Source organism: Hippocampus comes, unplaced genomic scaffold (assembly GCF_001891065.2).
Source record: "Hippocampus comes isolate QL1 unplaced genomic scaffold, H_comes_QL1_v1.1 scaffold238, whole genome shotgun sequence".
Classification (NCBI taxonomy): Eukaryota; Metazoa; Chordata; class Actinopteri; order Syngnathiformes; family Syngnathidae; genus Hippocampus; species Hippocampus comes.
Window position 1 is genome coordinate 905,126 of NW_017806177.1, and position 26,750 is coordinate 931,875.

General features: G+C 40.9%; 2 protein-coding genes across 5 annotated transcripts in view; both read left to right on the top strand.

The window, feature by feature from the left end:
* coil (coilin p80) overlaps positions 1-8,019 on the top strand; it is a 13,466-nt gene extending 5,447 nt beyond the window's left edge. Inside the window, exons 3-8 of one of the 2 annotated variants that reach the window (XR_002171396.1) lie at positions 934-1,020; positions 2,199-2,246; positions 4,333-4,402; positions 4,695-4,783; positions 5,429-5,566; positions 8,008-8,019. Coding sequence is in view for 1 of the 2 variants with exons in the window: in XM_019897431.1 (XP_019752990.1) it covers positions 934-1,020; positions 2,199-2,246; positions 4,333-4,402; positions 4,695-4,783; positions 5,429-5,476 (342 nt within the window). In the remaining variant the exon portion in view is untranslated. Of the gene's footprint in view, positions 1-933; positions 1,021-2,198; positions 2,247-4,332; positions 4,403-4,694; positions 4,784-5,428; positions 5,705-8,007 lie in introns of those variants that run through there. The other variant, XM_019897431.1, reaches the window with a different exon arrangement.
* On the top strand, positions 8,013-21,635 carry rab11fip4a (RAB11 family interacting protein 4 (class II) a). Of its 3 annotated transcripts, none has more exons than XM_019897428.1 (14): positions 8,013-8,264; positions 10,390-10,458; positions 11,048-11,196; positions 11,369-11,491; positions 12,240-12,374; positions 13,582-13,617; positions 15,933-16,038; positions 16,176-16,279; positions 16,533-16,673; positions 17,349-17,430; positions 18,572-18,709; positions 18,784-18,930; positions 21,160-21,303; positions 21,377-21,635. In XM_019897428.1, exons 2-14 carry the CDS (start codon positions 10,435-10,437, stop codon positions 21,491-21,493), a joined length of 1,446 nt encoding a protein of 481 aa, XP_019752987.1. In that variant the 5' UTR covers positions 8,013-8,264; positions 10,390-10,434; the 3' UTR covers positions 21,494-21,635. The 3 variants fall into 3 exon arrangements, with proteins under 3 accessions (XP_019752987.1, XP_019752988.1, XP_019752989.1); XM_019897429.1 differs by lacking the exon at positions 8,013-8,264 and adding an exon at positions 8,599-8,804; XM_019897430.1 differs by lacking the exon at positions 8,013-8,264 and adding an exon at positions 9,422-9,442.
* The last annotated feature ends 5,115 nt before the right edge of the window (positions 21,636-26,750 follow it).

Genomic DNA, 26,750 nt, shown 5'->3' on the forward strand with positions numbered 1-26,750 from the left:
TCTCTGCATGTAACCCCTCTGACTAGGGTTGCTTGAGTAGTAGCATTCCAACAGAGCCATGTTATCGCATCTCACCCATCTCCGCTTTGTTCCAGTAGCCCATTTTTCATCAAGGTGCTCTGGTTCCCCAGCACCTGACGCAGACCTTGTTTGGCCGGGCGACGTCTGAGCCGGCATGTCATTCATTTTATTGTCTATCATCATTGTATGAGGTAGGCATAGCGTGAAGGATCTTGCCCAAGGACCCACACTGGATGGTGTTATGTATCATCATTGTATGAGGTAGGCATAGCGTGAAGGATCTTGCCCAAGGATCCACACTGGATGGTGTTATGTGCTCATTTTTGCCCCAGGCGGGATTCGAACCACCGTCTCCCGTATGCCAAACCGATGCCTTACCAACTGAGCTATCCAGCTGCTATATATATATATATACACATAAAATTTATAATAGTATTGTATTCCTTTTAGTGTAGCGCCATCTAGTGGATGCATAGCGCAACCACTATTATAGCTTCTATTCTATGCATCTTATAATACGGTGCGCCCTATATATGAAAACAGTTTTAAAATAGGCCATTCATCAAAGGTGTGCCTTTAGTGCGGAAAATACGGTACCTCACGGTTTTAGAGCAACTTGTGCTGTCATCCAAGCCACCTGCTGTGGGTCCCTACTGTAGTAACTTGAACAATAAACAATTATACTGTCAGAACTATTAATCCATTGATTTTATTTTGTATGTGTAACACAATGAGACATTTATTTGGTTTCACCATCATCAACGTCAGTTTCATCTGCCATTTTTCGCAGTGACTCTTCAATAATCTTAGGCTATGGTGAAATCAAGAACATTATTTTATTTGCATGTAATATATATCCTTGTCTGCCTTTGATGAAAACTGTAATCTTCTATTGTTTTCATGAATGCGTAGAATGAAGCTGAAAGTACTTCACAAGATTACAGTGCCATGCCGCTTCTTGCCGCCCCTCCGCAAGTGGGACAGAAGATAGCATTTAAGGTAAACTCTTTTTTTTCTCTCCATGAATTAAATGGGATTATTTCATTTTCTGCGTGGTGAGTGCTCACCGTGCAGCAATGAAGTTTCATATTTCCATCACTCCCTTTAAAACGCTCTCTTGGAGAAACTGTTTTTAATTTGTATTTGATTTTTTTCATACAAAATAAAACAAATATGCAGTATGGAAAAAAATACATTCGAATAATCCTCCTAGTACTCCTCTACTCCCCAAAAAATGTTGTTCAACTTCTAGCACCAGTGAACTAGTCTTTCATCAAAGGACGATTGGACAGTCCACAATACCTTGGCATTTTCCAGACCCCAATATGCAGCAAAGCTTTTTGCAAGAAGCTTGCGCTTGTTAAAAAAAACTACATCAGAGCAGGTCAGTATTTGCCAAATCTTTATCAAAACATTTTTGTGGACTGATGAGAACGCTGTGCAATAGTTCTCAAACCCAGATTCCAATTAAGTTGGCACATAAATAAAAACAGACCACAGTGATTTGCAAATCCTTTTCAACCTACAGAACATTTAATTAAATACTCTTTAGTTCACTGGTGTCAAACTCAAGGCCCCGGGGTCCAGATCCGGCCCGTCAGGTCATTTTATGTGGCCCGCGAAAGCAAATCATCTGTCAACTTGCCTAAATCCGTACCAAAATGTGAAATTGTCATGTGTAATAAATAACGTTGAGATTTTGCAATCATTTTGTGAACCCGTTTATACTCACTTGAACAATAATTGATCAAACTGTTATAATTGACTTGACTGATTTCAAAACTAGTAATCTATTAATTTGTTGTGTACGAGTAATAATTTTGTGGTTTCGCTGTCATAATGGCCCTCCGGGGGAAGACATAACTCCAAATTGGCCTGTGACTAAAATGAGTTTGACACCCCTGCTTTGGTTAGTCTCCCATTTGTAGAGCCAGAGCTGTGTGCAGACAACAGCCCACAATCTCGAAGCAAACGATCGATCATAAAGATACTCTTATGAATTTTGCAGAGGTCGTTTTGACTTACATTGCTGTATCCAGTTTCGAGTCACATTTTTTTGCACATCCATTTTTGTAGAAAATAATGCATTTGGTCTCTGACTTGAATTTCCTAATTGTCTTGAACCAGTTAAGGAAAAGTAGATAAAACAAATTCCACATATTTGTTTTTCTTCACAGCTGCTGGAGCTCACTGAGAATTATACGCCAGAGGTGTCAGAATACAAGGTGTGCAATTTTGGTACCAATTACCGTATTTTCACGACCATACGGCGCACCGTATTAAAAGGTGTAGTGTCAGTTACGGGTGCTATTTCTGTATTTAATACATACACAAGACACATTGTATTATTGGACGCAGGCATGGTAAAACACACACTAGCTTAAACGATACAGTAGCATGCATGCACGCTAGCACGGGAACAAAATTGAGTCCGGTTGTACTTTATTGAAGTATTTAACAATGTAGTCACGATATTTTTTTGATCAGTCCTCATCGTCAAATCCATCAAAGTTCTAATCTTCTGTATCCAAAATCAACAGCTGGGCAAGTTCACAATCAAACACGCCAGGTTCCCTCGCGTCATTGTCAGAGTCAGTCTCGTTGTCATGCGGCTTCTCAGAAATGATGCCGGCCTTTGCATAAATTCGAATAACAGTGCAAGTAGACACATCATCCCAAGCATCCACAATCCATTCACAAATTGTGGCGTAACTCACCCGGCGCTGCCTCCTGGTCTTAGTAAAGCTGTATTCGCCATCGCTCCCACACCGCTCGCAACTCCACTTTGGTCGTTTCTGTCCATTACCATAGCAACCAAGCACAACAGTAAAAGCCGACTTTACACGCCCCATTGTGCGTATCGCTATCGTGCTGGTCCCCTTTTTCTTGACAGTGTGGTTCACCGGGATGTCAAGAGTGAGTGGCACCTCAGCCATGTTGGTGATGTGGTTTGGCTGAATGTGTTTGTCGGCAATGCTTTTGTTGTACAGTGGTACCTCTACTTATGAACATCTTTTCATATGAAATTTTCAAGTTACGAAACGCCTCAACAGGAAAATATTGCCTCTTGTTACAAAAGAAATTTTGCTCGCAGCTCCGAGTTTCCTGAACGCAACATACTTGTAGCTGCTCTGCCATTTGCGATTGCCGAGCATCATCCTGGCATCCCATTGGCTAAGAGGGACTTTTACCATGTATCTATGTGTTTAGACAGATAGATTGTCTGTGCAGCGTCCTCGTTGGGCCATGAGGCGTTCAGAAAAAAAACAATTCTGAGAGAGAACATGAGCTAAAGAGGGCAAAAAAAAGTCTTTTTTATTCTTTATTCTTTGTTTTTTACATTATGCACAACTCTCATTTATTGCGCAATAATCTAATTGTAACATGTATTTGTTACATATTTTGATGCATTGTTATGCTTTAGGAAACATTTATGTCTGAATTTGGGGTGCTTGGAATGGATTAGGGCATTTACATGGAAAACGCGTCTATCCACAACATTTTCGAGTTAAGAAATTTCTTCCAGAACATATTAATTTCGTAAGTAGAGGTACCACTGTATTTCAAAATGCAAAGTATGCTTGTCCCCCATCACTTGCCCTAGCCCAAGCGGGTATGTAAGAATGTAGGGACTGGTAGAGATTGCAGTCGGTAATGGAAGCCAATTGAGGCCTGCAGAGCAGCAGAATCTGGCCATCTTTTCCTTGTAATCCACCAGATATTGCTGCGCCATGGTCGTCCTTGCCCGGATGGATAGTTGGCCCCGTTTCAAGAAACAAAAGCACCAAGCACCATGGATTAGTTGATCTTGAATTCTCTCATGGCTACTGGATTCCAACATGCTCCTCCGCATAACTGACTGTTTGTAGTTTAAACTGTGCCTCGTAAATGTGTCTTTTTGTCGGTACCATTTTCGGGATGTTGTTTTGCACAATGCACATACCGGCACCTACTCGGGGATTGTCTTTTCACGACCTCTTGCACGTCCACCATTCACACTTTGACGTCCGCATGCTGTCCTCAGTTACATCCACCTTTCCTCTGAATAAGCAATGTGTCGGCACAATGTCAGTCTGTCAAGCGGACCCATCATCAAAGTCGCATTACAGCATTCGCAGATCTTGGAACTCTGTGCATACGCGAGTTGACCCCGCATGTATTTTGGCGCCCCGTCCATTTTGGAAAAAAATGTCACACTTTTATGTATATCTTATGGTCGTGAACATACAGTACAAAAATAAACCAAATCTAAGGTGGTATTTGAGGACCGTGAAGTTCGCATCATTCATTCAATGTTGTTTTGCATTCTAGAAGGGTAAGATTGTGAGCTTTGACCCAACAACAAAACAGATTGAGCGGGAACTGCTTTCTACTGTACAAGGTAAGACCATACAAAAAAAAAAGCAGCATCATGTCATTTTCTGCCTATGTTGTTATATCGTGAATCTGACCAGCAAATAGAAAGACAACCACACTTGTACTGGTTGATCACCCTCAGAGTCAGTTTGCATTCTTTTTGTTGTGTCGTGAAAAAAAAAATCAGGAACATCTATTTCTCTCTCTCTCGCTCTCTCTCTCCTGTTGCGAGAATCTACCATGGATGATGGATACCACAGATAATTTGAACTGAAACTTTCATTTTAAATTCAACTCACTACATGTTCCTTTACTAGCACCATCTGAGCCTGGCAAGTTTGACCTGGTATATCAGAACCCGGACGGATCAGAGACTGTGGAGTATGCTTTATCCAGAGGATCCAGGGTAAGCCGAAACATACTGTAGAATTGTTATTGTTGAATAATTATGTTAAATTATTGAAGTTGAAAATTATAGCTTAAAAAGTATTTAATTTGGATATCTGGGTCTTAAATTTTATGCTCTATGTCAGGGCTCTGCGTCCAAGTTACATGATGTGGCGACTGAGAAAAATGATAAGTTCTTCAAGTACAATCAGCCAAGGTCTCCTCGACTTCACAAAACAAAACAAAACATATTTAAAATAAATATTGAAACAATTTGAGCGTGCACAATGCTAGCTGGGTCCCATTCACATGGATGAGAGCCTTAAGCGAGGCTCCCTCGATCCCTGCCCGACAGTCGCGGCTCCGCCTTGGGGGCGGTGGCTTCGGACGGGCGCCCGAGAGCTCGGAATGCCGGAGTTTGATGACGACCCAGCCGTGACTTTTTCCTTTTTAACTCTACTGTTACTTGCTCTACTGTTTGGGATGTCCTGATCGGATCACGTGATCGGAAATCGGGGTCGATCAAAAGAAGAACCCAATATAAAATTAAGGATTGAGAACCAAGTTTTGGTCTTGGGCTTTACATAATTGTAAGAGTGTTTCCTTTTTTTTTTGTGTGTGTGTGTGTAACATCTGAAGTCGTGATTTTACTTTATGCCCACAGGTAACGGAGCGATGGGAATCTCTTCTGGAACCAAGGCTTATGATTTAAATCTGTGCACAACTGTGTTTTCACTGTATTTGACGCCTTTTACTGTCATTCCATGATAATGTTTCAATGTCAGTCTCTTTGATCTTCAAGGTACACAACAAATCTGCTTTTTGATACATATGATATCATATGGTCTTTAAAATGTGGATTAGATTTCATTTAGTCTTTTTAAACGAGAGTTTTGTGTGAATTTTTTCCACCCCAATAAAATGCTGCAGACTTCTTTTTTTTTGTCGCATATCTGGTCTTTGTAGCAAGATGAATGATCATAATTGAGTTTATGAAAAATGTATGCTCACAGTGAAATAGAAACAAAAGTGAACCTATTAGGATTGGCTTGCAATTACGAATGCAACTCGTGGATGTACACTTGCCATTTGTATTTGGTACATTTTGGACTCCCTTGTCATGGGCTTATCTACGAGTTGTGGAAAGCTTGTGGTTCCCAACTGTTGTCATCATTTTCCTTTTGTTCCAAAGTTGCAACCCACTTTTTATAGAAGTTAAGAACATGTTTTGTTTAAAAACACGTTGTGACAGCACATGCCTAATATATTTTCAAAAGCTGGTTTAAATTAATTTGATGTCCCGCCATAAGCATGTCACTTGCCATGATGTCCATTAGCCAGAGTATAGTCATGGCTATAGCATGAGGCAGCTATACTTCCTGTCACTTACCTAATATGTTCCATGTGGGAATACCTCTGGGCTGTGCCGGAAAAGTCAAACAAAGAATACACGTTAGGTTTTACTAGCTTTCTGTGACCCACCCAATATGAGTATTCAACCAATTTTTGTTACCCAGCCCTTTAGCTAAGTATCACTTTGCTAAAGCATGGTTCCTGTTAAACTAGTCTAAACTCGGATTTCTTTGGGTATGAGTGTGAGCGGGGATGGTTGTTCGTCTCTGTGTGCCCTGCGATTGGCTGGCAACCTGTTCAGCTGGGATGGGCTCCAGCACCCCATCTGGAGCCCATCCCAGGATGAAGCGGGTCAGAAAAGGGATGGATGGATGGGATTTCTTTAGTCTCCGCTAGAATAATTTTGCTAATGGTAATGTCACCATTTATCCATACAGACCAATGCAGGGTCTGCGTCAGTACAGAAACTGCACCAATCCTACTCCATTGTCCCCTCACTCATGAACAAGACCCCATGATACCCATACTTGAACTCTTCGACTTGGGGTAGGGTTTTATCCTCGACCTGGAGAGAGCACTTCACTCTTTCCCAGCAGAGAACCATTTTCTCACAGTTGGATGGGCGGATTCTCATTGCAACTGCTTCACACCAGCCTGCGAACCACTACAGATGAGGCCAACAGAACAACAGCATCTGCAAAACGCACAAATGTAATACTGAAGTCACCGAACCAGACACCCTCAAAGAAATTATGTAGTAAAGGTTAAGCTGTGATCGTGAACTCGAATGGTTGGTGGTATATACGTGCCCTGCGATTGGCTGTCAACCAGTTCAAGGTGTACCCCGTCGACTGCCCGAAGACAGCTGGGATAGGCTGCAGCACATCTGCGACCCTCATGAAGATAACTGCCTCAGATAAGTGATCGATGAGAAAGAGAATGAGAAAGTGAAGGACTACAAATTTACAATAGAAAGGCCTTGGTTCAATTCCATCATGAACTGCACTCAACAATTTATTTAAAGGCTTTTCTGTTTGCATGTGTATGTGGGTTTTCTTTGGGTGCTCAAGTGATGCAGTACACTTCAAATCTTAAAAATTGACATAAAAAAACAATCCAACATTCTGTAATGTTAGAATATTCAACACAGCTCTTAGTTGGTCATATTAGTACTGTAGTATAATGTCAATTTTTGTGGGTGATTATTAACCGTTTTCATGTTTAAAAAAATATCTTGAGATTATTTGAGACTATAATTTCATGCTGGAAATAACACTTTCGAAGATGGTTATGATACGAAAGCTGTATCAGTGGTTTGTCTTTGCAGATGTACAACCATTCACATATGGCCAATGTTTTCAATTAACATGCATATTTTAGGACTGAGAGCGAAAGCTAAAAGAGCATAGTTAGCACCTTGTCCAGGTATGTCATCATCACCCACCCCCCGCCCCCACCCCCAATTTTGCTGCTGTAGACTGCAAATTTCCCCAGTGTGGGACAAATAAAGGTTATCTTATCTTATCTTATATTAAAATGCATTATTGCGTCCATGTTGATTGATTAAATACCTGAGTATGGCCACTGAGTAAGGAATTGCATGTCAATGGAAAACCTGAATGAATTTAAGATCTTAATTAGGTTTATCTTAAATGACAAGCGATTCTTGTATTTTCAAACATTTGTCCATATACTGTATCCATTTTCTTTACCGATTATTCTCAATGAGTTAGGTATACTATACATACTGCAAATTGCAATAACCTAACCAGTAAATTATTCCGGCTCCGACTGGATTCCATGCGATTGTTGATTGTGTGCCACATGAGATTACCGCTTTTGATTTCTCGTTGTTACTATTCATTCGTACACCATCGTCTATTTGCGGAGCATTTCATCCTTCTTCATCAGCAGCGGTTGTTGCAGCCGCATCAGTACCACTTGTTCGACGCCTCTGGCGGGTCGGATGGAGTCGCTGTTTGTGCAATTTAATTAAACGCATGGAGCGACATTTCGTGCGCGACCAGACATTCACATTGCTGTCACTGAGAGGAGGTTTGCGACGCGTGTAAAGACGAAGGCGTTTTTTCATTCAAGTGAATCATTTGGTGGACATTGTAGGCTTTCATCGTGGCCAAGGAGACGAGGTACGATGCTTGCAAACAGTGTATGATTTAAAACGGTAAATGTACGGTGATGTATATTGCCCGCGTTGTATATTTGATTAAAATGTTATCTACAGGCAATTAATGTCACGCTGTGTTTTCAGCAGCCTGTTTTGGCGTCGTGCATTCCAACCGTACGGCGCGTAAAAAATACCAGCCTATTATGACGATTTTTTTTCCGGTTGTTGGTTTGCCATTAAACCAAAATGTGAATTGCCATTCTCCTGAAAAATTGTGTCTTTTTCATGTTGCTGCATCACCCCGTCGACAAATCGATGTTGCTTGTGAGCTGTCATATCACCCACCCATCCGTTTCAACACCGCGTATCCCGAAAAGGGTTGCGGGGAGTTGCTGGAGCCTGTCCCAGTTGACATTGGGGGGGAAGGCAGACTCCACCCTGAACTGGTCGCCAGTCAGTCGCAGGGCATATACAGAGACAAATAACCATTCAAACCCACACCCACACCGCCACTGAATGGGAACCGACCACACGCTACTCACGCTGCCCGCACACACGTCAGGTGAATGTACCACCACACCATTGGCGACGTAGTAAGTTTAATTACTTAGTTTAATTATTTAGTTTAATTATTTACTCTCTCTCTCTCTCTCTCTCTCTCTCTCTCTCTCTCTCTCTCTCTTCCCCCACCCCCTCTTTTTTTAGCTCAGGGTGTCAAAACTAATTTTTGTTTCGGGCCACCTTGGAGTTACGTCAGTTACGACAGTGACATTGAACAAATGTTTACGAAATTATCTAATCGTTTTATACACAACAAATTGATGGATTACTAGTTTTGAAATCACTCACGTCAACTGTTTGTTGGTTGCTCAGTTATTGTTCAAGTGAGTGTGAACAGGGTAACACAATTATTGCAAAATGTCGACGTTATTCATTACATATGACAATTTAACGTTTCGGTACAGATTTTAGAAAGGATCAAATTTACAATATTGCTCAGTTTCCTCAGCGATACCTCAAAACGGGCCTTTATGATATGATCCGTCATATATGGAGATCTGTTTGTTTTTTCTTTCGGTTACTCAGACAGATGAGGGGCGGAGTCTCCAGCTTACACCTGCTTGAAATCATAATTAGTTAGCTTTATAAGCACTGGATGGAGAAAAGCTTGTCGCAGGAATTTTATTGGTCCTTTTGACGGTTAGCTCATGTCCTCTTGTATAAAGTATCTTAGTCTTTTTGATCCTGTGCCTAGCTCCTCTATTTGTGTCTTTTTCTTCTTGCTCACGTCTGCTCCCTTCGTTCACTAAATGTTTGATTGATGTAATGATGTTCCCTCTGCTGTTTTTTTTTTTTTTGGGGGGGGGGGGGGGTCCATGTTTTTGCATACACTTGCCTAACACTTCAAGGGTATCATCATTTTTGTCCAGGCTTGTTTCATGAGTTTGTTTTCAAAATAATTATTTTGAGCTACCGTTCAAATGCAATGTCTGATTTACATTGTTTTTCTCAGGGTACTCCAGTTTACTCCCACATTCTCCCCAAAACATGCATGATAGGTTACTTGAACACTCTAAATTGTCCATAGGTGTTAGTTAATCTGAGTGTAAATTTTTGTTCGTCTACATGTGACCTGCAAAAACGTCAGCTGGGATCTGCTCCAGCACACCCATGACTCCAGTGAAGATAAGTGATCCAGAGAAAGGATCGATTGCTGAATACATTTTCAGAACTTTTATTTTTTATTATTTTTGTCAGACTCAACTTAAATATGTGACCACACAGGATTTTTCTTTAGGGTACTAACAATTTTGTCCATGTGTGCATATTATGTCAGGGAGAATCTTTCAAAGGAGGCTGGCGAGTTAGACCCTCACCTGCATCATGATCTCTGGCAAGCATTTAGTGTCCATTTTGTTGGTGTCCTAGGGTAACTCTTGTGCATAAAATGTATGAATGTGATAGAATGATTGTTCTTCCATTCTTTTTCCTGACATTTTTTTTCAGGTCTTTGCCATATTTTGTTAACATACCGTCCGCATAATCTTTTATTGCAGCCTCTCTTTTGATGTTTTTTTTTTTTTTTTTTTTTTTACTAACCGGGTACTTACTATATATTTTCCTGGCTATCTTTCCTGTTTTGGTAGGTTATGAGACATTGACTATTTCTGTCTTACCTCTAACCAGTTTTGATGGAGAGTTCTCAGCATGACCAGGTAAACACCCTAAACATTACTCTTAGCATGAGTCTACAAAAAGTTTGGTTCTCCTTGCTCTGTCTTTACCATTAAGCAACACAGTTTTGGTCACTATGATGATCGGGGCAGAGCTAGGACATGAAATGCAATTACATGAGAAGAGAAAACTGAGGACGCGTCAAGACAGTAAATCGTCCATCAGTCTTTGCCTTCATGGAGTCAGCACTTATCAAGCTGCCAAATTATATTTGCCAATTAAAGTGGACAATCTTAATTCAGTCAAGGCACATACAGTACTTTGTATTACACATTCTAAAAATGTCATGGCACACCCTCAAACAATGTCTCAAAAGCTAAATGCAGTGAACCCCCGCAATTTGCAGGGGATCAAGACGGAGCCCTGCTGTTCATAGTAAAAAGTAGGAATTGATGCTAGCCAAAAAGGTTTGTAATGAACCATAGATGCCACAAGATATCGGCAATATTTTTTTCTATTAAACAAGACTAAGGCCTGATGAAATGAAGCTCCTACACTGCAATGTCAATGATATGTTTGTTTTTTTCCTTTATCTGTAATATAGATTTTTTTATGTCTTTCTTTTTGTAGAATAGAGAGGCAAAATTGGATCTTCCCACTATTTTGTGCACGCAGCCTTATCCAGAAAGCTGCGTGCATGTTCAGGAGCAGTGTGAAATCGAAAGCGGTATTGAAAATGTCGACGTCTCTGACTTCTTGGACACTGTTTGGCAAAACCGGTCAGTTACAGTTTACCATCATGAAGGAACAGAAAAATTGAATGTGTGAATTTTAAACATGCCTTTGGTGTCTTTTTTTTTTCTCCTACTCATACGTGAGTGGGAATCTGTCACAGTGAGTTTGAGAACAAATTTAGTTTTCTCACTTGTCTATACTGTATCTGATCTCTAGGGAGGAAAAATTTGAAGACTATGGTGAAGGGAAGGACGCAGATTACTCTCCAAGCAGCCCAGTCCATGAAAATGAATCCCAAGCTAAATGCTTCTCAAATTTGGGATCCTCTCGTCCATCGAGGTTGGTGGTTAAAAATAAAAACATTCACTTGCATGTACTTTTTTTAGGGGGAAAAAAAACAGATGATATAACAATTTGGTAGCGTAGGGGGTTCAAGTAACTGGTGTCAGTTATTTAAAAATAACCCTTTCATCTATACCTGCAAGAAATATAATGCAGATATTTGTCAGTTGTACTTACTTATACAGTCATGCCTTGACATACGAGCGCTCCAACTTAGAAGTTTTTCAGGTTACCAGTCCACGGATATATTTAATTTGGCAGCGCCTTATTTTGTACTTGATGAGGTTGTTTACCGGCAAAGAGCACCCACTGATCGGTGCTTCCTTTTCCCTACTTTGTGGTCACCACGTGAGATGTGAATGCTCCACATTTAAAAGGAATCGGCGGAAGCTCTTCGTTTGGCGGCAAATGAAGTCAGCTGTGTTCACGATCATGTCACGAACCATACTTTTTTTAAAACCCTTTCATGCCCAAATAATGATAACCTGTAACATGATAAGCTGTCCACTGTAGTAACCTCTGTCCTCGGAAGGGTTAAATGTGCCATCTAGCGCACCTCCGCGACATTACCAACACCCATTCTAATCCACCCTGGCGCAGATTTTTTCGGCTTGGCGTGCCGGACTTGCCGCTGGTCCCAAAATTAGAGCGCTGTGTGTGCATTTTCACCTAAATGTACTCCATCACATTGATTGACCAATGATGAGTTCACAGTGTGGATAATTTTGTATCTTTGTCACCGCAGTGGAGGACACGCAACTCAGAAAATGCGGCAACTGTATTCCAGTGAACTGCTGGATATCAACTGTTCACAGTGCTGCAAGAAAGTGAATCTGCTCAACGACTTGAATGCTCGCCTTCAAAACATCAAGGCAAGCAGGTACAGCAAAGCACACATACTAAAACATACAAGCACAGATCCAATGCATATTATTTCAATCTCATGTGATTGTTAAAATGCAGCAACAAATTATATTTTTAAATGAATCAATACACACTCTTTTATGATCCTTAAAAGGGTTAATAAAGTGACCCTCACCTTTTTCCAGTTTATTTTTTCACAAATTCACCTACTTTCAATTAGAACCTATTTGCTGAAAAAAAATCTCACCTATTTGTAGTGCCGGTGTTCTTTTTGTCTTGCCCTAAGATGTCAAAAGATACTGCAAAGCTGTGCATAGAAGGAAAGTAGTAATTTGTGACACGAATGTAAGCCTTTTCAGAGATCTTTGTATGTTGGGAAAGAGCTAAGTTTAGCCAAGGTTGTTAGCGGAAGAAGATAAGATGTGCTCACTGTTAAATGCTTCAATAAAATACTGATAGTGTGCTGATTAAGTGCTTTGGGTCTCCAAGCAAGCCTTATAAATGTGTGAGCGCCTCATATATATTGTATTACAGAGGAACTTCAATTTAACGGACCAGCAACTAACAGACCCCGGATTAAATGGACAGAAAATAGTATCCAATCCATTCAAAACGCCCCTTTAAAAGTAGTTTATTAATTCTGTTAATTTCCAGAATTTGCCACAATTCGCCACAGGGCCAGTAAATGGCACGGTGGCTGAGGCTGGTCAAATGTTTCTGGATTGCGCTGCTCTTGTCATAGGTAATCGGATTTACAGTAGACTAGAGCAGGCTAAAACACGCGTCGATGGGGCGGCCATGTTGGCAGTGTCGATTTTCCCATGAAATGTAATTGAAAGCGTAAACATCAACTATGCTTCAGCAAAAGCACGCAGCTCAAAAAAAAAATCTTTGATGGAATTTCTGGTGGGTTTTGCAAGCTTGTAAATAGAGGAGCGAGGACCAGGGAATGTGCAATTCGAGGAATGAGATTAGGAGAATGACAGGCCCTGGAAATGATGTCATTTGCAGTCCAAATATGGGTGAAGGGGTGGTACCAGACGTCTGGCGTCATTGACTTGGCACACTTACAAAATGTCGGGGCCAGGTCTGTGATGTCATCAGCGGTCAAAAATTGGAGATAAAAAACTGTCTCCCACTGTTATTTTATATGTATGAAATTCTAAAAGGGTGCCCAAATTTGTTTGAACTAAACCGTTTTTCCTTCTTGTCCTGTATTTCAGCCCCAGCAGAAGTATATCCAGCACAGCATTTGGACAGTGAGTCATTTGCCCTTTTATCAATGTGCTACCATAATTTAACTTTATTTTGGCACCAAAAATAAAATTCATGTTTTGCTATGGCAAAATAGGCCTTTTACTGTACACCAGTGCTTCTCAAATATTTTTTCTTCACCCCTGCTGGGAAGAAGAAAATATTTCATGACCCCCCCCAAACTCTCCGGCATGACTATAGGATCATTTGTCTATAAAATTGTTATTAGCATACCCCTGCATAACATTGTAACCTTAATAACATTCAAGAAAAGAAAAAAAGAGAGGGAAAAAAGATGAACTTATAAAGATCAACTTTGTTTACATTGTTTTTTTAGTGTGTAACAGAAAAGATTTGAAGTGCATCAAAGCTTTCAACTGCAAACATTTTTGATTGACTAATTATTGAACCATTCAATTCTGAAAAGTAAAAAGCATTTTAAATTGATCAGGAACATTAACTCACTTTAACCTACCATAGCAAAAGGAATATAACAATTTGTGCCGGGTATAACCGATTTACACCGGAATGGATTTTCACTCCCATGCCACAGAAAAAAAAAAATCCATCCTGGTTGGCATTCACTGAGGAGGAATCTGAAAGTAGGAGATGTTGAAATGATGAAAGGAGAGGATACACACAAGGATGAGTGGAGATAGGGACGAGTATCAGAGACCACTGTCGATAAAGATGGACTAGATAGGAGCGTTAAGGTCTGCCTTGGAGACAAAGAGTTTGGAAAGAATGATTATTTGCCTTTGCTGTAAGTTATTTACAAAAGAAAATTTCATTTTCATTCAGAAATCTGACCATCCATTTTCAAATCCGCTTATCCTCACAAGGGTCGCGGGCGTGCGGGGGCCCTTCCCAGCTGTCTTCAGGCAGTGGGCGGGGGACACCCTGAACTGTTGTGATGTTTTCAGAGGTTGATGTCCACATACGTTATTTTGTGACTATTGGTTGTGTTTTTCTGGTATCAAGTGGCATATTCAAGCATGTTAGACTGTGCGGCGTGTCCTGCGTCCTCAGCTTTCATTATTGACAAATACCTACATACTTTGTATTTTACAGACATGCCATTCCACATTCCACTATGCCACATAAGGAACTTGCGGCTTCACTTTTGAAATATTTGCGCGCCAACATTGACGTATTTGTCACCTATAAGCACTGAACGTTATTTTCACAAAGGCTGCGATGGGATGTTGCCATCAATGAAACCAAACCACATTATTGTTTGTTTATCATTTTACTGTCTTAGTGATAAACAATTCAACATTGTTTCATAACACAAAAATAGCAATTATAAAAAAAAAAAAAACCTAAGTGTTAATTGGAAAACAAAGGATATTTTTTTTTAGACCCGGGCCTCAAGTTGCAAGGCATCAGCATTTTGATGGTCGGGCATGGAGTGTACCTTACCATGCTGAAAGAAGAAAGTTCCTCCACAACTTCAACTTTCTAGCATAAGCATGAAGTTTTTTTTTTTAAACCAAAAATTTAAGTATTTGAGTATTCCTTGAATTAGTCCAGATGAAAAAAAAAGATAAGATAAGATAAGAAAATCTTTATTTGTCTCACAATGGATACATTCCCGATTTACAGCAGCAAAATTATGAAAGGGAGAAAGTAGAAGACAAAAAGTATATCAAGAAATATAAATATAAATATGAGCATACAGTATTAAAAATGGGTGAGAGGGGGAGAGTCCAGGTTTTCAGGTATGTCTATTCAGTAGTGTGACAGCAGTCGGCAGGAATGAGCACTGGTACCTCTCCTTCTTGCAGCGCGGGTGTATCAGTCTCGAGCTGAAGGAGCTGCCCAGTGCTGTCAGGGTGGCCTGGAGGGGGTGGGACGGTCTGTTCATCATCGCTTTTAGCTTGGCTAACATCCTCCTATTGCCCACCTCCTCCAGAGTGTCCAGGGAGCAGCCCAGGACAGAGCTGGCCCTCCTGACCAGTCGGTCCAGTCTCTCTCTGTCCCGGGCTGAGATGCTGCCTGACCAGCAGATTATGCCGTAATGAATGGCTGAAGCCACCACAGAGTCCTCGAAGGTCTTAAAGAGTGACCCCCGAACTCCAAAAGACCTCAGTTTTCTGAGCAGGAAGAGCTGGCTCTGCAGAGCAAGCCTCTTTTCTAATTTTTTTCCTTTGAGTTGTTTGCATTATAGTTGATGTTAGAAAAGGTTTTGATTATTATTATTTTTTTTTAATCCACTGTAAAAACTTGACCCCATCTGAATGGAATGGAGGATATATTGCGGATACTTTAACAAGGACACTGACAGTCAAAATGATCATTGTCTTTCTCGTCCCTCTAGCCAGCTGTTCCAGGTCAATCACAATGTGCTTGATTCCAGTCAGGGTAGCAGCACGGAGGATTTGTTCACAGAAAGTATTGACTGTGATCTCAACATTACAGAGAAGGTACTGACTCACACAAAACGCATTCTTCAAAAGTGTGTTTTGACTCATCAAGTTGGAGTGAAAATGTAGCTTGACGAGAAGTTTGCTGAAGTCGATATCATTGTGGCTATTTACTGGAACACTGATATGTCCTTCAGGTGAGTTATCTTGAGAAGAAGGTGACTGAGCTGGAGAGCGACAGTCTGGCCAATGGGCAGCTGAAGTCGAAACTCAAACAGGAAAATACACAACTTGTCCATCGGTAGGTTATCCAACACATTATCTGAATTTATTGTAATTGCTTTGACATTTCTATATTCTATCATTTCTATATTCTACATAATTAGATACAGACCTCATTTTGTTCGGATTAAAAAAAAAAAGACAGAAAATAATTGAAATGTTTCATCTTTTAAACACATTTAAACAAACTGTTGCCCTAAAAATGTGGTATTTATGAACAGTGAATGTTTTTCTCAACATCATTCAACGTGATGTGTATGGATTTATCCCAGTGTGCATGAACTAGAAGAGCAGATGAAGGATGTCGAGACAAAGGCAGATCAGAGTCTGGAGGAAGAGACGAAGAGGCACGGCGAAGTTTATTGCAAGATGGAGAGGGAAAGAAACACAGAGATAAACTTTCTGTGTAACAGGTAAAAATGCAAATATTTGAAACTGCTGCAAACTCCGTTCTTGTGATATCTTTTTCACTTTTTTTTTTGTCTGCAAGTTTATCTGTCTTTCAGTTTTGAAGCACTTGGTAAATAGTTAAGGGAATAGGGAGCTTCTATTCAAATACAGTATACTGGAAAGAGTAAAAAGCTGGTGAGAGTGGGAAGGTGCATCTGTGTGTGCCCTGCGATTGGCTGGCAACCAGTTCAGGGTGTCCCCCGCCTACTGCCCAAAGACGGCTGGGATAGGCTTCAACACCCCCGGCGACCCTTGTGAGGATAAAGCAGATCGTAAAATGGATGGATGGATGGATGGACATATATTCCATCATTCTATATTGAGCATGTCATGGAGGCGTTATTGTTTTCTCTTAAAAGCAGAGACAGCAAAGAAAAACTGAAGAATAAGTAGTTTAAGCCTGGTTTTGTGGACACCATAGTAGAAATGAAGCAAACACATTGATATACATTAAAGTGAATAGTGACGAGTGGGAAGTGAAAACAAATATGACAGACTCTCACACAGATACAGCAGAAGACACCCAGTGTGGTGATGGTTGTGAGGCTTTTTTATTTGTATCCATTTACTTATTTCAGTTTGACTCATAAATAATCACAGAATTTCATGGATTGGTCTGTGTTTGTCCACACATATAGGATACAGCAGCTGGAAGAAGAGAATGGAGAAATGAAGACAAATGTGTCCAGACATAAGTCGCAGGCAGAGAAACTGGACCAGGTGAGTAATATTTATTATATCTGACGTGTTAAGATTAGATAAGACAACCTTTATTTGTCCCACACTGGGGAAATTTGCAGTCTACAGCAGCAAAATTGGGGGGGAAAGAAAAAAAGTGTTTCATTGCACAAAATAAATGTTTCAGAAAAGAATTGTACACAGTTCAATATAAGTGCAATATAAAATATAGCATTAGCAATATATTTGTAGAATAAATATAATAAATTAGCAATAGCATAGAAAACACAGCATAAGGTGGCTGTGCTATTTACAATGGTTACAGGTTTTTTTTTTTGAAACACAAGCCAGTTTTACTTTAATTTTGTGTGTGCAAGTGTACGTGTGTGCCTTCGTGCATTCAAAACCAACACTGGGGATTCTGAAGTCCTTGGTTGAATCACATTTGCATGGCAACACATGGACGCCGAAATCTGATTGGACAAAAATAAATACGTTTTTAAAAAGCCACAAACATCTGGAAGCTTAACTGCCAAGACACGTGTTCTTCCCACACATGACCGTTCCACATTCTTTACACCAAGTCTTTTTTTTCATCGTAGAACGTGAAATGGCCCACAAATCCTCTCGTTGCTTTCTCCCACCTATGGATTTTAGCTCGCACTTCCGCCATCAAATCGTTCTCATCTGCTTTCTTCCCGGGAGCGTGATTGAAGTGGGTGACTGGTTCCGTTCAGCGCTCCAGTCGGCCTCTGATTGGTTCTCTTCTCGCTTCTCGTCTTATCCATTTTCACAATGGTTCTTTTCTCCTCCTCCTCCTGATTCCTTCTTCTGATTGGATTTCGTTACTGTGGTTTTTCATTCGTTATTTGTTCACGAAATTGTGAATCAATTTCGTTCTCATTATCGTATCAATGAAGGACTAATATTTTTGTTTTCATTTAGTTTTCGTGTTTGAAAAAAAATATGCGTGACAAATGAATGCCGAAAACTTTTAGTTAACGAAATTAACACTGGCTTGGTCAGAACATCTTACGTATCAGTACCATAATGTACTGTTACCAAAACTCCACATTCAATACTGAAATTGTTTTGATTGATTGATTGATTGATGCAATATTGTTACATCCTCAAATTATCATTGTTGATTTGGATAGTTCTGTCATTTGGCTGAATTCTTTAGGAGAAGCAGAGGATGATGGACAAGCTGGAGGACACAAGCCTGAGGCTAAAAGACGAGATGGACCTCTATCGGAAAATAATTGACAAACTTTGGCATAATCGGCGTGAGTTTCATAAGGAAAAGGAGGCCATGCAAGAGGCAAGCATCCACCTCATAGAAAAGTTGCCAGTGGACATTTCCGGTATTTAACCTCATCTTAACTCCACCTGCAGCTGATCGATGATCTTCGCAGAGAACTGGACTACTTGCAGCTGTTTAGGATGGAAATGGAGCATCCGGGAAAACACAAGGGCCTCTCTGAGCACAATACGAAGCCTCGGGAGATGGAAATGGAACAGGAAGTCAAGAAATTGAAACAGGTTCCTATGCAAACAATCATTACATTTTCATTTCTACATATTCTGGGTTAGTCTGAAGAGTTGGAAGTGGGCGGTGGTGGGAAGATGTTAACAGTGCATCGAACAAGTATTTACAATGCCTCACATTTTCAAAAAGAGTTGTTTTTTTTTCTCTCAATGTTAGCAAATGAAATCCCAACTCATCGCATACACCAGCTCTCCTTTCATTTCTTAATGTCTCCTCTGTATTAGTTCCTGGCTCCCTCCATGGTCACCATGAAACAAATACACAGCACAGCAAAGCTAGTACAGCCTCAAGCATTTTTTAAAATGCCACAAGCTTGGTACACCTACCTTGGGACCGTGTCACGCACTCTTCTTTGCAGCACCACTTGAAGCTTCAATCAGATTGTATGCAGAGCTGTGCAGCCATTTTCGGATTTCTCCTTATTAAATCGGATTCATGTTTGGGACAATTAAAAATACAAATTGTCTTGGAGTTACTCCTTTCATATATTGGATGTGTCATAATACGGTCTTTAAAAAACACTGGAAAAGTTATTGAAACTGATCATGTATTTCCCAGGTCCTTGAAAAATACATTCTATAAAGTTTTGGAGAAGTAATGGTAAGTAAAATTCAAGTGGTAGGATGCTTAGGGTTTTTTTGAAGGTGTCAAAATAACCTCCACAAAATATGTGGATTTCAATAATTCCATTTCTTGCCTTGGCATAAAATGAAAAAAAAAACCACCAACATGGTTTCCACAGTCAACAGTTGTAACTTTGTGTCAGAGCGGATCTCTGAGAGCGAACGACGGTAGTTGCTCCGATGATCACACACTCGGCTCCCTCTCCACCGGTTCGAACTTTTATTGCAAAATACAAGAAAGACACTGCCCCCGAGATTTGCATACTGCGCCCCCCGGTCCGGCCCCTCGGTAGTGATCTGATCTACCCGAATACACAAGTCACAGACTTTGCTGATGACAAATGTCCACCTGGGCGCGACAGCTGTTCCCAAACTGTCTTTTGGTATTCAACTCTTTGTTCCCAATTTGTTTATTCCCACTCTGTGATTGAATCTAGCCTTCTTCCATCTGTTCGCCCCCCTTGCTTTGACGTTTTTGGACTCAACAGCTGCGGGGCAACTACAGTCACAATTGAGACAGTGCGGTGAGAGGTGTGTGCGGCTCCCAATGCATCAATACTATCGACATCTGCAAACAGAGAGCTAGAATACTAGAAATGACCAAATAAGAGGAATTGTCCTGGCTTGTCTCTTAACGCTATACCCATGGTGTCATAGTCCTTTTCTGTTTCGTCTCCAATCGGTGGCATAGGAAGGCTTTTCCTCCCGCTCCGCACCTGTTACTCAAAATGTCATCACTCTCGCCTGGTTAAAAGGGACTGCCAAGCCATCACCAGTTGTCGGATAACTTGCCTTGCTCACGACTCTCATCCAAGTGCTTGTTTTCTAGACTTTCCACATTCTCCCTCCTCGTCATAGTCTTACGAAGAATTTCCTTGTTTTCTTCTAGTTTCCCTTTGATCTGGTTTTGTAACATTATCCTCGGTGTGTTTTGATTTTCTTGTACGGTAATTGGCTTTTCCTTGTCCTTTCGCGACAAGTGATTTTGCCTTTTGCAAGCGCTTTTGGTTAGTATCGTTGTCATGGTTCTTTGTTACCAGCGTTTTATATTGAAATCATTTTGTTAATAATAATCAACATTTTTTTGGTACTTGATCCTAGTCTGCATTTGTGGTTTCCGCTCCTGTTCCGGAACCATAATACATGGGCATTCGACTGTAAATTCTGTTTATTTTATTTTATTATTTTTTTGTTGTTGTTTTCAACGCTTCTAACTATTCCATCCTCATGTTTTATTTACATATATCCACATTTATTTCGTATTTCTTAAGAAACTGGGGATCCTATACTGTAGCTCAAAAACTTGACGTGATAAAGACTGAGATCAGTTTCGGATTCCTCACTCAAAAATTTGTGAAAAACAGCTGTCAGATCTAACGGAGCAAAAATTGTGTTCCTCGGTGTTATCCATGGTCTTCCACTTTCAATAAATGAGAGCAATTACATTGCATTTATTTAGAAGTGCAATGTAATTGCATATGAGTACAGCAGAATGTAAAGTTAATTTACTTTTGGAGCAAAGTCTTACAAATCTTTAACAACAATAATGTTTCAACCAGAATACCCTCTGAAAGGAACTATCATTTTGTGTTTCCACAGGAGAACCATAAATTGCGAGATCAGAACGATGACTTGAATGCTCAGATTCTAAGTCTGAGTTTGTATGAGGAGAAGAGCCTGTTTTCGTGCCATTCAAAGGTCCAGTGTCTGGCTGCTGAGATTGACAATGCTTCACGGGATGAGGTCTGTTTGCGTTCTTCCTTCATGGGATTTCCATTGATATTGTTTTTTATGAAAACACTTTTTTCTTTTTCAGTTGGTCGACGCTTTGAAAGCACAGGAGGAGAACAACCTGCGTTTGAGGAAATACATGGACAAAATAATTTTGGCCATTCTTGACCATAACCCCTCAATCCTGGAGATCAAATGTTAACAGAACTCTAGAACGCCTCTATATCCGACTATATCGATTAAACAGGAGCAGGATGTGTTCACGAAACACGAGGGTAAATTATTTTACTGTAATGTGATTTGTGCAAAAAAAAAAAAAAAAAAAAAGATTTCATTCAGTCTCTCAAACCTCAATACTGTATGTCATCAATTATGTAGTAGTACTATTACAAATCAAAGGCTTATAGATTTCCACAAACACTACGAATACTCAAAAATGTTTCTTGCTGTTGAAAGGCAAACTCTTGATTATTTATCACTGTCTTAGTGAAACATTGTATTTTAGGCAAAAATTGGTGTAAACACAATGAAATGTTATTACTTTTTCAATTGTGATCCGAAAGACGCAAAAATGAAAGTATTTTAAATGTAATTCTTTTGTACAAATAAAGTTGTTTGTATTGTATTGTATTGTCCACAAATGGAACAAGGAACAGCAGGAGTGAACCATCCCAGGAGTGGCTGGCCTACAGAAAGTACTACAAGAGCACAGCAGTGTCTCATCCCCGAGGTCACAAAGGCACCAGAACAACTTCGAAACAATTGGAGGCCTCCCTCACCTCCATTAAGGTTATTGATGACTCTTTGGAAAAGACTGGGCAAAATATATATAATATATATATATACATACCTGTCAACTTTTCGGAGCACCAACCTGTATAAACTACCAAAAAAATCCTTATAAAGAGCAAAAAATCCTTATAACATACCAAAGCATTTTATATGTCAAAATAACGGCAGAAAAAAAAAACACGAAATATGAATGATATATTTGTTTCCTTGTAGAACTTACTTGTACACTACCGAAGTATGCAATGAATACTCTGCTGTTTTCAACTAGGAACCACGTGATTTACTGGAAAGTTACCGGAAATGAAAGAATTCGAGTAGACTAGCACCATTCTGGGCAAAAGCAAATGGAGCTACCTGTTAGGGGAAAACAAAAAAAAAAAGAAACGGAAATTTTCAGAATCCGTATGATTTGTGCGATATGGCCATATACGTAAGATTCACCACAAAATCCGTATGAAGTATGGCTAAACCGTATGAGTTGACAGGTATGTCTATAATTGATATATATAATATTGACTGTAACAATGATCACTGTACTGTAATATTGTCTGTAATATTGATAAATGTATGGTAATATGACACTTCATTAAATGAGTTAGTAGGTGCTGGATCTTGTTTTCTTCATTAGCGTTTGTTGTTCATTCAATTTACGTGGCTCGAACATTTGCACATTTGTAATGCAGAGAAATCAAACCAACTGTACTGTAAAACTGAGATCTTTGATTTTTAAATAAAGAAATGTACTCAGGTCAGATTGACAAATCTATATTTCTATCTGTCTCTCTCTATGTCCCTCCATCTGTCCAACGGTATAATCTACATCCTTGTCTGTCTGCCTGTCTGCCTTGTCCGTCCATCCATCGATCCATCCATCCATCAACCATGAGACCAATTGTATATTATCAACCAGCAGCGGCTGCTTAGCACGTTTGCCTAACAGTGCAAAGGTGCAGGGTTCGATTCCGGTTCTAGCCTTCCTGTGTGGAGGTTGCTTGTTCTCCCAGTGCCTACGTGGATTTTCTCTTTGTGCTCAATTTTCCACCCACGTTCCCCACAATAAAAAAACATGTATGGGATGTTAATAGAACACTCTAAATCAGGGGTGCCCAACCAGTCGACTCGACAGCGGACTGATCCCGAGTCGACCGCGAGGTGTTTTTTTTTTTTTTTAATGTCGTGACCGGAAGTCAGTGTTGCCAACTTAGTGACTTTGACACAACATTTACTGAGTATCCAGACCCTCTCGAGCGACTCATTTTTCAAAAAAAGTGACTTGTGACAATCTAGCGACTTTTTCTGGTGTTATTGGAGACTATTGGAGTCTGTGTGGGGAAAGCACGTTGTTCTCAATGAGCAGCGCCGGGTACTGTTGTGACGCCTCCCCCTAACGAAGCCGCTGCTGGTTGATCCCGCCTGGTTTACAATCTGGGCTGGATGTAAATGTAAAACTTTTCTTTTTCTAAAATGAACTAAAAATACATCAACAAATAACAATTACAAAAGAAAAAGATAAGAAAAACAGCCCCCCAAGTAAATCGCATATTAGCCATCGCCCTGATGACATCATTCAGCGACAGCCAATAGCTAATTTTCTTACCGATGAGTCGGAAACGCTGCTGGAAGTTGTTCAACAGTTCAGTTGCTACTAGCGAGAGGAAACGAGCCAAGAACTACCATTTCCACCTTGAGTGGGAGCGAGGTTATTTTTTTGTTTATTCTCACTCAAAGCCTGTTTGTTTGATTTGCAATGCAACGGTGGCATTGCCGAAGAAAGCCAATCTGATAAGATAAGATAAGAAAACCTTTATTAGTCTCGCAATGGATCGCAATCAATCTGGGGCGACATTTCAAAACGGTACACAGGAGCTATGAGACGTATTTCCCTGCGAAAACACAAGGTGGGGCTCTTCCCCCATCTTGTTCAAATGGAACGTGGTGGGTGTGCGAGATCAGTGTTTTTGAAACTTTATTGAGCCAATGCACATTTCTTTCATTGAAAAAATCTCGCGGCACACCACTATCTGAAAATGTGAAAAAAAAAACGCTTATTTTAACAATTAACGTGTTATATTGTTACTATAACCGTTTTTAACATTGAAGAATGGCGCTATAACAGCTTGAATTGGAATCAAATGAACACAAAGAAAAAGTATTTTATAATATTTCATATTTATTGTTTCACCATCGTCCTGCATTCATGCGTCACAAATTCGCTTGTCTCGAGTGACGAGTCTAAACACAAGGCAATTGGCGAGCTGTTGCTGCTCCCTAGCAGTATGGGAGGGTACAACACAATTACTTTCTGGGCGATAGACCGCACAGGCATGCATACAAATTGGACATTTTCCCACGGCACACCTGACAAGTGTACCGCGGCACAGGGTTTGAAAAACACTGTCCTAGATGCATAAGCTGGGTTGTCTAAAACCAACTCAACGGCCCATTTTGTCAACATTGTTCTGTAAATGAAGCAAGGTGGGGCATGTCCCACACCTTGTTCAAATGGAATTTGGTGGTTTTCTCCACATGAGCATGAGAACGGTCAGCCAGTTGGCTGCCCTTTGGGCATTTGATGTAGGAAAGCCAAATGGCTTGCCCTTTGGGACTTCTAGTGTTTTAATGTGTGTGTGTGTGGGGGGGGGGGCTGTCAGACGTTGAGGTTGGCTCCTTGAAAAGTAGCCCTTGGGACAAAAAAGGTTGGGCACCCCTGCTCTAAATTGTCCGAAGGTGTGACTGTGTATTCCTCCCTAATGTTTACATTGCAATGCAGTTGCTGAGGCTCTTTAATGCTGTGGATCTTTAGTCTGTGAAAGAGGCTTAAAGTCTCACAGTATATGAACTCGGATTACTCAGTGACATGTCATCAGATACCCTTTTCCTGCTGAAACTAGTGGAGAGTCGTGGTCCGTGGCGACACGCAACCGATTGGCATATTATCCCTTTCCTATTGATCAACAGAAGGCGATTCTGCCCCCCCCCCCCATTTCCACCACTTTGCGTCTGGTTACGTCACCACGCTGTGATTGCGGAGATGATGCGACAGATTTCTTGGTGGGAAACAAAGCAACATAGAAGCGACTGTTCTTTCTTTTACTTGGCCATGAAAAGAAGCTGGCGAATCTAGTCGTCTCTCCAATGCTGCGACATGTTGACCAATATTGTGCGGAAATGGCACAGTACCCAGCAATTGCTCAGCTTTTGTTTCATTTGCGGGCTGGCAAGCAAAACCGTTGCCCCCGTGATCGCAGAAATGCGTGGAGTTGTTTGGCATGTCAATGTTTTCGCTGTGGCTATTTGACATTTGTCACCGTCACTGTAGCCCGCACTGTCAGCAATGAAGTCATCCCCTGTGCCGCTTTGCCCTTATCGCTTCTCGGCCTTTTGGCTAAGATCAAGTGTAGTATCTGTTCTTATCAGTTTAATATCTGATACGTCCCCTATCCGGGGACTATATATTAAATTGATTTTTGGAGTCGGGAGATGGAAGAGGGGCTTGCTCCTTCCACTCCACGCATTGACCTGGTATTGCAGTACATCCAGGGACGGTGCATTTTCTCTCTTGGTTGAAGTTAAACGTTTCAGTGGAGTCTGCGAAAGGCCCTTGATCCATGCTCACTGCAAACATCTGGAGGAAGTTCACTGGTCCTTCTTGCGGTCTGAAAAGCTTGATGTGTTTTGAAGGGGCAGAAACTCTCGGGCAAGAAAAATGCCTGGCATCCTCGCTGTACAGGGAAATGTGGACATGACTTAAAAATCCCTCTTCGAAAAGTTTTCGGTTCCTTTGTGGTGGGATTTTGGAGTCCCCGCAAAATGGAAAAGAGCGCCGAGCATTTGGCGGCAGGCCTTGGAAAATTGATGGCGGATTCAGCGAATTGATGCCATTGAGATTCACAGGCCAAAGGCTGTCTGAATTTGTTGACGGCCTATTCCCAAAACAACTGTAATCTGGACTTTCGCCTGGATGAAAAATTGGCTCGGACGCTCGCGTTCCTACAGGCGCCTTACTCTTGCTTCCCGAGACTGGTACGCCGAGGCCCTCCCAGCGGAGACGATCAGCTCAGCCAGGCAGCTGCGGAAGCTGCCTCATCCAGTGAGTTTGTCTTGATGTGTCTTCACCAAGGTCATTTTAGTAAACGAAGACATTCGAACTACCTAAAACTGAAGAACCCCCCCCCACCCCAATTTCTTGTTAACAAAATAGAATAACAAAAACACTTCCCCAAAACGCCAACTCAATGAAGCAACGTAGAACGTGTATAAAACTAACTAAAACTAACAATAATAACAGGGAACAGCAACGTCCTTCTTTTTCATTTTGGTCGAATGTAACATGCGAGCCTTTGGGGTTGATTTGAAACACATTTATTTCCTTCTGATCGATAAAAGCCGAACCGCAATGACAATTCCAACACGATCATAACCCTGGACTGCTCGCACGTGTCTCAGCAGATGAGCCCGTGACCAAAGACGGCGCGTGTGCTAAAGACTCTGGCCTGGTGACGGGTCCAACTCATACTTACCTGGCAGGGGAGATGCCATGATCAAGAAGGTGGATCACCCAGGGTGAGGCTCAGCCATTGCACTGCGGTTGTGCTGACCCCTGCGAATTCCCCAAATGTGGGAATCTCGACTGCAAAATTTCTGGTAGTGGGGGACTGCGTTCGCGC